This window comes from Chrysochloris asiatica, unplaced genomic scaffold, assembly GCF_000296735.1.
Source record: "Chrysochloris asiatica unplaced genomic scaffold, ChrAsi1.0 scaffold00077, whole genome shotgun sequence".
Taxonomy (NCBI): Eukaryota; Metazoa; Chordata; class Mammalia; order Afrosoricida; family Chrysochloridae; genus Chrysochloris; species Chrysochloris asiatica.
Window position 1 is genome coordinate 14,404,262 of NW_006408595.1, and position 11,884 is coordinate 14,416,145.

The 11,884-nt window shown below is 45.5% G+C and overlaps 1 protein-coding gene across 1 annotated transcript in view; it reads right to left on the bottom strand.

Moving 5' to 3' along the window:
• The window catches only part of VDR (vitamin D (1,25- dihydroxyvitamin D3) receptor), a 43,421-nt gene extending 31,903 nt beyond the window's left edge, over nt 1-11,518 (bottom strand). The window contains exons 1-2 of the mRNA XM_006865335.1: nt 11,482-11,518; nt 7,516-7,663 (exon numbers count right to left, since the gene is read on the bottom strand). Coding sequence (XP_006865397.1) covers nt 7,516-7,661 — 146 coding nt within the window. The 5' untranslated portion in view covers nt 7,662-7,663; nt 11,482-11,518. The remainder of the gene's footprint in view (nt 1-7,515; nt 7,664-11,481) is intronic.
• Nucleotides 11,519-11,884: the final 366 nt, after the last annotated feature.

Genomic DNA, 11,884 nt, shown 5'->3' on the forward strand with positions numbered 1-11,884 from the left:
TGCTGATCCGGAGTCAGTGTGGGTCGGAGCCCGCTTAAAGGCAGCTGGTAAAAACAGCAACATATTAAACACACAGACCCTTTCACATACTAAATTCACTTCCAGGAATTTATTCTGTGCGTAGAACAAGATATGGGTAAGTGACACATGGACATGAGTAATTACTGCAGCACCGTTTGGAGATGCAGTACCCATCCATAGAGGGACCATCATCATTATGATCCGTCATTATGTCATTTGTTGTTGTTGTTAAGTACCATTGAGTCGGTTCCGACTCATAGTGAACATTTAAGGGTTTCCAAGGAGCAGCTGGTGAGTTTGAACTACCAACTTTGTGGCTCAAACCAACCTTACAGTCGAGTGCTTATCCTACAGGCACCACACCAGGGCTCCTCCTTATGTCATAGTTGTTTGTTGTTGTTGTTAAATGCTGTCGAGTTGGTTCCAACTCACAGTGACCCTGTATAGGGTTTCTGAGGAGCAGCTGGTGGGTTTGAACTGTGGTTCTCAGTCCAGTGCTATCCTACACCAGCACCACACCGGAAGTCCTATGTCATAGTACATACATACATGAAGTTATTAGGAAAAGTAGAAAAATGCTGAAATGGAAACTAGCTTGAAAGAATGTTCTTTAGTAGATAATAGCAAGATGTAGAATAGCAGGTGCACACACACACACACACACACACACACACACTTACACACACATGTACTTTTCTATAAAGAGCCTGGAAGCAAACACAAGGAACTGGTAACAGTATTGTCAGCTTCTGGGGAGGAAGTAGGAAGCTAAGAGATGTAATGAGGAAAAGGCTTCCTTTTATGTACTCTCTCAAGTGATTTGAATTTTTCCTCAACCATAAACGGGCATTATTACTCATTATAACTATTTAAAATTTTTTAAATGAAATGAAATGTGGGTTTTGGCTAGATAGATCTGTTTGAATTGGAGCCTAATGCACAACCTTAGTTACTGAAGTTACGAAACCTCCCCCATGCCTCTGTTTCCACACGTGTAAATGGAAACAACTCTTCAGAAGAAGTTATTATAAGGATTAAACAAAGGAAACAGGGCCTGGCACTAAGTAAGCACTGAATAAGGACAGGGTGGGGGAAGAACCTGTCGAGGAGAGACATGGCAAGGAAGTGGTAAAGGTGACTGAAGATGGCACTATTTAACAGTCCCAACGAGAACATGAGACCCTGAGAATATGTACCATGTCTTACACCCATTTCTGAGTGCCTAGTGTAGGACTCTGCAGGCAGTAAAGGCTCAAAAATGATAGCTGCTTTATATGGTGTTGCTCCTGATGTCAAGACCCTTGAGCTAGGTCCAGAGACCATTGTCCAGTCCCTTCATCAGCACCAGTCAGTTCCTACTGAGCCTCTAATGACATAAAGGTCTCTGAGATCTTCTTGGTCCAGCCCTTCCCTTTTCACACCTGGTATTTAGCTCTTCCTATTCAAGGACCTCCTTTTAGACACCTGTTGACCCATTACAGTAACACACATTTCAAGTTCATGTTAGAGAAGGAGAGGTAAAGATGATGTAGCCTCAGAAAAGGAAAATGATAGTAGCTATCACTTATTGAGAACCTACTAAATCAAGACTTCAGTCTCCAATGCTCTTGTCAACTCTTCAGAGTAGGTATTACACACATTTTTAAAAAAGGCTCAGGGAATCTAAATAACTTGCCTAAGGTCATACAGCTAGCAAGTGTGAAAGCTGGGATTAGAAACAAAGTCTGTTTGATTCTGAAACCTGTTGTGTTCTTAAATGCTATCGCCCTCATCACCAATTTACCATATCTCAACCCAAACTAGAGCAGTAATTACCAAAAAAAAAAAAAAAATGTGCCCTGGAAAATCTAGGAGCAGGAACCAGAGACTGTTTGAAGGACTCTTCTAGGACCAAGAAGTCATTGGGATATTAGGAAGCACCTGAGATGGATGTTTTGGAAGTGTGGGGGTAATAGCTGGTCTTCCTCTCCACTGGCCCTAAGCTTCTAAGCACAGAGAGGATCCCAAGAATTGTTGAAAGTGAATTCATGCAAATGAACCTTGATCTGTGTGCAGAGCAACTAAGGAATAAAACACTGCCCCAAAAGACATGGAAGGTTGTCTTCTCCTTCCAACTGTCTTTCTTGACAACTCCAGCCGTCTTCCTTCCACTAAATGCTAATACTCTGGCCTCTTTTACACCAGCTTCTGAGCATGACTCTTGGCCCACCCATAGATAATCTCATCATATATGATTGTAGATACGATGATCTTTGTAGGTGATCTTACATTTATATCCTTGAGCAGCTGCCAAGCTGACATGGCCAAGGTTCTCGCCAGCAATACCAACTTTTTGGTGACTCATTTACTTGTGCCCACAGAAGGCCCTATGTGGCCACTCCTCCCACCCTGTTTATTTACTTTACTGTCTTTAAGCACTTTGAGTTTTCAGTAGCTGGACATCTGCCCCATTTCTCTGTTTCCCTTCACGTCAAGGCTCTTGGAAGAGCTACAAATATCAGTTGGGTGAATTTCCTGAAAGCCAGCACATTCCTCATGTTCCTGGATCCTCACCCGCCTGCCTTTTGTCCCCTGCACTCCACAAGACCTGTAATTAACTCAGTCCCTGAGAACCCTGAGCTGGCAAACACAAAGACATTCCTTCACATCATCTTTGTTAGCTTGCAGCCTCCAGTATACAGTTTCACAGTGTCTTTAAGAAGATCATAGTAACAAAACATTCAAGGGAGGAAGAAGATAGGAAGGAAAGACAAATGATAGTTCATTTTTCAACCTTGCCTTTCAGGACCAGCTCTGAAACTTCAATGTCAACCTTCATTCTCTTCATCAAAGGAGTCTGCTTCACCTTCTTTACACTTTCTCTTTATATCAGATCCTGGACAAAGCCACCCTTGATCATGGATTAACTCATATCTAAAGATCATGAAATATATAATCAAATACTTTGTATTGATGTTGCCGTTAAGTGCCATGGAGTTGATCTAACTCAAAGCGACCCTGTATAGGTTTTTTGAGGAGCAGCTAGTAAGCTTGAACTACCAACCTTGCCGTTCAAAACGACTTTGTAGTCCAGTGCATTAACCCACAGCGCCATACCAGGACTACATATTTCCCATCCTCTATGGGACTGATGTGGCACTGTGGGTTAATTAATGTGCCAGACTGCAAAGTTGTTTGAACTGCAAGCTCGGTGGTTCAAGCTCACCGGTCGCTCCTTGGAAACCCTATACAGGGTCACTATGGGTCAGAACTGACTTGACGGCACTTAACAACAGCAACAACGTGGTGCTGCAAAGTCGGTATGAACAACAAGGTTGGCGGTTCAAACTCACCAGCCGCTCCTCGGAAACCCTATACAGGGTTGCTATCAGTCAAATCGACTCCATGACACTCTACAACAACAACAACAGCCCTTACTAGGGAGCCCTTGTGTGGCAGTGCAGGATAATGCCCTGGACTGCAAGGTCGGTTTGAACCACAAGGTTGATGATTCAAGCTCACCAGCTGCTCCTCAGAATCCCTATACGGGGTCGCTATGAGTCGAAACCAACTCAACAGCATTTAACAGCAACAACAATAGCCCTTACTTAGGCTGATTGTTAACATATAGTTCAACTGTCCAAATAATTTTCCATTGAGTCAATTCAACTCATGGCAACCTCATGTGTGCCAGAGGAGAACTGGGCTAACCCAGGGTTTTCCATAGCTGAGTGTATGAAGTAGATTATCAGGTCTTTCTTTCTCTGGGAGGACTCAAACCTCCAACTTCTTGGTTAGTAGTCAAGCACATTAACCACTTATACCACACAAGGGCTCTAAACAGAGGACCAAGTGATGTCTATTCATCTAAAAGCTTGCAAGACTCATTTTTTATTCTCACTGGCAATATCATCCTCCTCTGAGGATGTCTATGTGTCCCAGAAGAGCAGAAGCAGAAACAACATGAAACAGCTTATACAAGGGTACTGGCCAGCAGTGGTTTCTAATCCCTGACCATAGATCAACAGACCTGTAGTCACTGTCTAACTTTCAAACTTTCATAATCACCCTTTGGTGTGATTATGAGACTTGGACTTGCTGGAATGACCACAACTAGGTCTGATAGTAGGGCAATTTGATTATTTTATAACCCAAACCAAGTATTAAATGATCAACAGGATTATGGGTCCCCGAATCATGGCAAACAGTCAGTGACCCAACCCCAAAGTAATGTTCTTTCCTTGAGAACTCCCATGAAAGGGTTGAATGAGTTCCTTGAGAGCAAGGACATGGCTACATTCATCTTTGTGTTCCCAAGGCTGTTGTGTCTGATACAGAGAAGATATCCAGCCAAGATGTAGCCCCTTAATTCCTGGGAATTTCACAAGCAAACAGAAATACACAACAGTGGGATAACAAACAGCAGTTAGAGCTAGACTGAAATGGAAAGATACCAAGTTGAATGATGATGGCATGAAGGAGGAGCAGAAGAGGGAGAGGGAAAAATAAAGAAGGAAGGAGAAATTTTATTCACTTATTCATTAATTTATCAAACAAGCCAAACAGCAACAGAGATGTTGACTCTTAGGAACATGCAGACTGGTTCAGCCATTAAGACAGGGACAATAAAGACAGAAGGCAGACTGAGGGCAGGGAAATGCAATAAAAGTAACTTTTGGCCTATAATAATAGGTCTGGCAGATAGTGATTGTGGTCATCAGCCAACAACAATCTCTAACGGGTCCTAAAGAAAGAGGCTAAGGTTTTCAGGTGGGCTTTGGTAGCACAGTGTGCCCACAGGTAACATAGCCACACACTGTGGTACGTTACCATGCTGGCCTGTGGTAACATGTATGTGCAAGTATGTCACTATGTCCATTCAGTCATCTCCCACACTGGGCCATAGGCATGAAGGAACTTGTCCTTTCTCTACTCAGATGCCAGATATGGTCCTGTCCCAAGGATTAAGTGGTTAGTGGTGTGTCTGAGGAGCAATCTTAAGAACAAAGGAGTTGGAGCTACTCTAGTGAGGAACCGACCTCCAATATGTCACACACAATCCAACAAGCAGCCAACTAAGTGTCATTCCCATTTCCCAGAGCTGAGCCCCAAAGAATGGGGACCTGGGAAGACAGAGGAACTAAGTGACAAGGGTCCATAATTAACCAAACAAGCCTGAAAGCTTTTGGGGGCTTAATACTGGTTGCAGATTGGTGAGATACTGCCAACTGCTAGCACAATGCTGTATCACAGATGCTCACTAAAATCTGGCAAGTGAATGAGTGGAGAAAAAAAGCTGTAAGGATGGATAAAGAGAGTTTTACTTATTTATTCCAGAGAGTAGAGTTCCACTAAGGGCATTACTACTGGGCCATGAGGCTCAAAAACAATACATGTATATTGTACATTATGCTTTTCAAAGCTGTTTTTCTGAGGTAAGCTTAATCCTCAGATGAACCCTACATAGTAGAAGAGTCAGCTCTTTACATACTCACGTGTTTAGATGAAGAAACTGAAACATGGAGATGTTAAGGACATTGAGCAAGGATGTACTGTGCATCGCTGGCTCACCATACTACAGCCCATCCTTGAGTAGTTTTATCAAAGGAAGCAAGCCCTGAGGTATGCACCAGACTCTTACTCCATTCTCATACTCATTCAGAAGGCAGCTCTCTCTCACCAAGACCTGGCAGGAAAGGGACCAAGTGACATCTAGGACACATGGTCCAAGCTCCAGAGGGCCCACTCTTTAGGAAGCATTAGCTGCAGGCCAAAGAACATGCAGACACAGAAGCAGGACCAAGTGCCAGCGATGCTGCTAGGCTGGTTCCCCGAGCTGGGGAGCAACCTTCTGGGAAGCCAAGCAGGCCACCTGTGCCAGGCCAAACAGGTAATTAGCACCCACAGAAACCCCGCTGCCCAGCCATTACTCAAGTCAATGAAACTTGGGACCTGCTGGTTCCTGGGGCAGAGGGCAAGGGAGTCAGGAGCCTGCCTTTATGGGAAACCCAGGAGTATCCAAGCTGGAGGAGAGTATTGCTCAAGGAATCTGAGTCACTCTGTTCTCAAAGTCAGGCAAACTCTTCAGTTCAGGGAGGAACAGGGCAGGCCTCAGGGTCCTCATTCTGAACTGGATTCAGTCTTTCTCTCTTGATGGCTAGAACTCTGTCCTTAACTCTACCCATCTCCAATCTAGACTATTAAGTTGTTTCGACACAAAGACTATTATATTCTTTTTATATAATCAACTTATAGAATAAACACTTTTTTGGCTGCCATCTTCCAGGGGTCAATCTTTCTCTCTCTTTCTGAATGGGTTCCTAACCCCATCCTGTAATCCATCACTTTCTTATCCTCTTTCCCTGGCTCTGGATGGGAACATATTTCTGCCCTTCCCAATATTTTTACCACTCTATTTGCACTTGTCCAGCCTTCACATGCATATGAGGTTATTTAAAATAACATGGCTTGGGTCAGGCACACCTTAGTCCTCAAGCTGACATCTTTGCTCTTCAACACTTTAAAAAGGTCTTGTGCAGCAGATTTGCCTAATGCATTATGTCATTTGCTTTCTTGACTGCTGCTTCCATGAGTGTTGATAGTCATATGTGTGCAAAAACTGGACAATGAATAGGGAAGACCATAGAAGTATTGATGCCTTTGAGTTATGGTGTTGGAGGAGAATACTGAAAGTGCCATGGACTGCCAAAAGAAGCAACAGATCTGTGTTGGAAGAAGTGCAGCCAGAGTGCTCCTTGGAGGCCAGGATGTTCAAACTTCATCTCTCATACTTGGACATATTGTCAGGAGGGATCGATCGCTGGAGAAGGATATCATGTTTGGTAAAGTGGAGAATCAGAGAAAGAGGAAGACCCCCAACGAGATGGATTGGCAAAGTGGCAGCATCAATGGGCTCAAACGTGGCAACAAATGTGAGGTAGGCCCAGGACCAGCCAGTGTTTCATTCTGTTGTGCATAAGGTTGCTATGAGTCAGTACCGACTCGATAGCACCTAACAACAACAACAACATTTGCATTTATAACCCTGGGCTCACAGGAGAAGCGAAGAGACTGCTGCTACATCCCTGACCTGTAATACTATGAGGTTGACTTTCAGAGTTGGGGACCAGTGAGCCATGGGTGAAGAGATGCGCTCAAGAAAGGGTACATTATTCCCAGGAACCTTTCCAAATGGATGGAAGGGCCAGCTTAGAGCCCAAATTATCTATCTCTTGGTTAGGGAGCTGTGATCATCAACAGGTGGGATGTTTGTTCCAGAAGGACAGACACAAAGGTTAGTGCAGGAGTGGTGGGTCAAGGGGTAATGGAACAACATAGATACCACAGGGCAGCAATCCTTGAGAAGGTCAGAGACACAGCGGAGCCATTGCTCCCAGTGGCTGGGAGAGCCAGCATGCTGCATGGAAGGGGAAGGAACAATGCAGAGTTCTTCAGGGGAGCCTCTTGCTTCCTCTCCTTCTGCTTGCCCTCTGGCAGTCTGGGAGGAGGACTCACCTGAAGAAACCTTTGCAGCCTTCACAGGTCATGGCATTGAAGTGAAACCCTGTGGCTCGGTCTCCACACACCCCACAGATCCGGGGCACATTCTGGTCAAAGTCACCAGGGTCAGGCAAGGAAGTGCTGGCTGCCATGGCCTCCATCCCTGCAAGAACATCAGAGCCAGATTCAGGGCTGCGGCCTACTGGCATCCTTTGCAGCCAACCCCAGTCCCCTCCGCATCATCTGTCAGGGAGTTTACTGAGCTGGGTAGCTCCCAGGACCCGCACCCAAGAACGAGGTCTTTGGAGGCCTCTCCTGCATGGCTTTCCCTGGTCCTGCTTATCTCATGGCACTTTCTGACACCCTGACACCCAGGAGTACAAGCAGAGCTCCCTACTCAAGACTGCAGTGAGTCAGCTGGCATCCTCCCTGTGGCTGAAGCAGCTCAGTGCATGGTTCTGGAATCCAACTGCCTGTGTTGGAATGCTGGCTCTGCCACTTCCTTGTCAGGCCAACCATGTGCATGAATGGCCCTCGTCTGAAGGACGGCACTTTATCTCATAGGGTATGAGCGAGGACAGTATGAATAAACATCTATCTCTATAATACGGGCACCTGCTATAACTCAGTAACAAGGTCAGAGCTCTCTGTCTTGTCCAACATCCCACCTTAGACAAAAAAATGAGCCCTCCAGCCACCTCAGCACCTCATCTGCAGGGATTCCTCTTTTCCTGAGGGAGAGGCAAGCAGAGGGCTTACATGACCATGCCAGAGCCCCTTGTGGTACAGCCTTGGCTCCTCCCAGCCACACAGCTCAAGACTGCTCCTATGTTCCTGGTGTCCTGGGACCAAGGTAATGAAAATCTTTCTCTCTCTCTCTTTTTTTTTTTTTTGCAATATGCATTTAACAAATTCTTTTAAAAGTCTCTCTGAGTAATATACATCATATGCCATTAACTAATGTTGCTTCCAGAAGTCTGGCTAGTGTTTATAAATAGGCATTATCATCTAGATATTGATTTCATATTTTAGGAAGAAGTGGGGAAGGGTGGGGGTGGAAAGACAGAACAAAATGTCACAACTCTGGAAGACCTTCCCAGGAAGTTCCTGGCTTGTCTCTCCCGCATCTCCATTAGGAAAACTGGGCCCTTGGCTTCACCTGCTGCCTGTAATCCTGACTGCTCAGAGCTGCATCTAGGGCATCTCGGGCCTCATGAACACAGCTTTAGACCCTGCTGCCTCCCATTTTTACCTAAGTCTTCACAAAATTTAAGTGACCCCAGAGGAAGAGGGTCCTTCATGCCAAAAGAAGAATAAAGGAGAAAGCTAGGAAAGAGGGGACAAGCACCCTCATCACTCTCCCTGGGTCCCCTTCCCTCCCACTCCTAGGTGAGAGATATAGATTCTGGGGTTTTTAGAGGCTCTGAGTTGTTCTTCTATGACTAGGCCCATGAACTCTAAAGCCAAGGTGTCATCTCATCTTCATATCAATTCACATTGTTGCTGTAGTTAAGTATCACAGAGTCAGTTCTGACTCATATCAACCTTGTACAAGGTTATCAAGGCTGAAAATCTTTGCAGAAGCAGAAAGTCTCGTCTTTCTTCCATGGAGTGGCTAGTGGGCTTGAACCGCTGAGTTTGTGGTTTGAAGTCCAATGCTTATCCTATAGAACTACTGCACTCCCTATTAAACCATGTTATGGTTGTTAAGTGCCATCGAGTCAGTTCCAACCTTGTATAAGGTTTCTGAGAAGTGACTGGTGAGCTTGAACTGTTAACCTTGTGGTTCAAGCCAACACTGCAGTCCAATGAACTCCCTTTACAAATGAGGTCAGAGATGTCCAAATTTGAAAGAATCCCTAGCAATGACAAGGGATAGTATACAACTCACAAAATGAAATCTTTTTTCTTGTTTAATTTCACAAAGAGCTTCATGCAACAGAAGGAAACGACAAATAAGTAAGAGGAAGACATTGCCAGTCTCCCAAAGGCGTCAGGTCAGGTCAGAGTGTGTGCTATGGAGTCGATTCCGACTCACAGTGACCCTGTATACGGTTTCCGAGGTTGTAAATCTTTACATGGGGCACTGTAGGAAAAGCACTGGACTGCAATGTCGGTTTGAACTGCAAAGGCAGCAGTTCAGATTCACCAGGTGCTCCTCAGAAACCCTATACAGAGTTGCTATGAGTCCTAACTGACTAGACAGTACTTTACAACAATCACCATGAATCTTTAGAGGGGCTGAAAGCCTCAGCTTTCTCCTGCTGAGAGCCTGGTAGACTGGAAATGCTGACCTTGCAGCAAGCGGCCCAACGTATAATTCACCACTCAGGGGTCTTCCCCAAAGGGGTTGTTGTTGTTTGTTGTTAAGTGCTGTCAAGTCGGTTCTGACTCAGTGACCCTGTATAGCATTTCCAAGGAGTGGCTGGTGAATTTGAACCACGGACATTGCGGTTCAAACCAACATTGAGGTCCAGTGCTTAAAAAGAGAGAGGAGTACCAGCCCCTCTAAAGGAGAAAGATGAGGCTTTCTGCTCCTGCAAAGATTTATAGCCTTGGAAACCCTATAGTGGGTTGCTATGAGTCAGAACCGGCTCTACAGCACTTAACAACAACAATACATATATGGAAAGGGAGACCCTTAAAATACCAGAGCGCTTCAAAAAGCATGTGGAAAAATTCTGTGTTCTTTTCATTCCATTTTTCCTGACAGTTTTTGAAGGCTTCTCATTAAGAACAAAGGAATGATGAACTCAACCTTTGAAATTAGGGAGGAGCATGCAGAGGCATTATGTTAATGGCAATATTTTATGTCTTTGAGTGGTAGGTCTATGGAAGGTATTATTATTACTAAAATGTCATGTTATGCTTTATATGCCTTCAGTATGTATGGAACATATAATCATTTAAAAATACTTATAAAGAAAAAAGTGCCTGTAGGTCTGTCTGCATTGCCCTCACAGCTGATCTCAGACGCTGGGCTTCTAGAACATTGGAGCACCCATTCAAGATGTGGGCAGGATCCCAGAGGCCCAACACAATCATGGACTCATAGGAGAAATGGCTAGGATGCTTGTGGTTTAACCCTTGGCTGGCTAAGATTATGCTTCCCAGCAATCATAATGGCGTTACACAATCTGGGTCATCTGAGCCCCAAACATCCAGTGAATTTGGTAGAAAAAAGAGAAATAAAATGCGGGTGGGGAAGAAAATAGGACAAATCAGTTCAACAAGTTTTCTACATTTCCCAGCCTCGACTGGAGCAGTTATGATGCAAGAAAATTGGCAGAGCACAATTGCCCAGCCTTGCTGCCCTGTGTTAGGATGTGGCGTAAGGCATGGGAGCAGAAGAGGGTTGGGGTAGAAGGGTGCTTCGGGGGCCAGGGACTGGGCTTTGATGGATGAGAAGTCTGGTCCTTCAGCCAGTGGCCCACAATGAACAGGAATGAACAGGATCATTTCCAGGAGCTGCAAGAAGACTCAGCCTTGCTTTGAGTTACCAGATGCTACCGAGGAGCTAAGGAGTCCTGGTGTGGCGCTGTGGGCTAATGCGCCAGACTGCACAGCCATTTGAACTGCAAAGTTGGCAGTTCAAGCTCACCAGCTGCTCCTCGGAAACCCTAGACAGGGTTGTTGCTATGGGTCGGAACTGACTTGATGAAAAGTAACAACAGCAACAACAAAGGCGCTAGGGTTGGGGACCAGAGTAGGGAGGTAGGAGAAGAAAGTCATAATGAAGGGGTACCACCACCCTCCTCCTAGGAAATACGTGTTGGATGGCCCCCTGGGGTCCTGACCTATAAGGCAACAAGCCCTTCTCAGATGTCCTCTCTGCACTCCCACCCGTCTCAGAGTGGCTCCAGGTTGCAGTTGCATGTTGCTGCTGATTCTGCTGACCCAGGACCAACATTAGCAAAGCTCCCCAGCGCACTGCTTTCTTCCCTGGACACACAGAATTAAGGCAGACGAGGAAACCCCTACCTGAGGGAGTACTGGGCAGGGACGTCAAGCCCAGAGGGCTCTTCTGTGAACTCCCACAGATGCTTCAACCAAAATGATTCTGAAATGAAGAAAGGAAACGTGTTACTTAAAGTAAAGCCCTGGCCTCATAGCTAGTCCTATAGGGCTCTTTGCAGGGATTGAGGACCTCAGACCAGGGAACAAAAACTCAACAGGAATGATTTGTTGGGGGCAGGACTGCCATGCCACCTCCAACAGGGATGAGGGGGAAGAACCCTAGCCACCAGGAACAAGTCCTCTGTGGAGGCAGCAGCAGAAAGACAAAATGGGAGCGGGGTGTGGGAGCAGCGAAAAGAACATGAGCAAACAGAGGAAGACCTGATGGCCCCCATTGTCCCATCCCCCATTTAGGGGCACAAAGAGA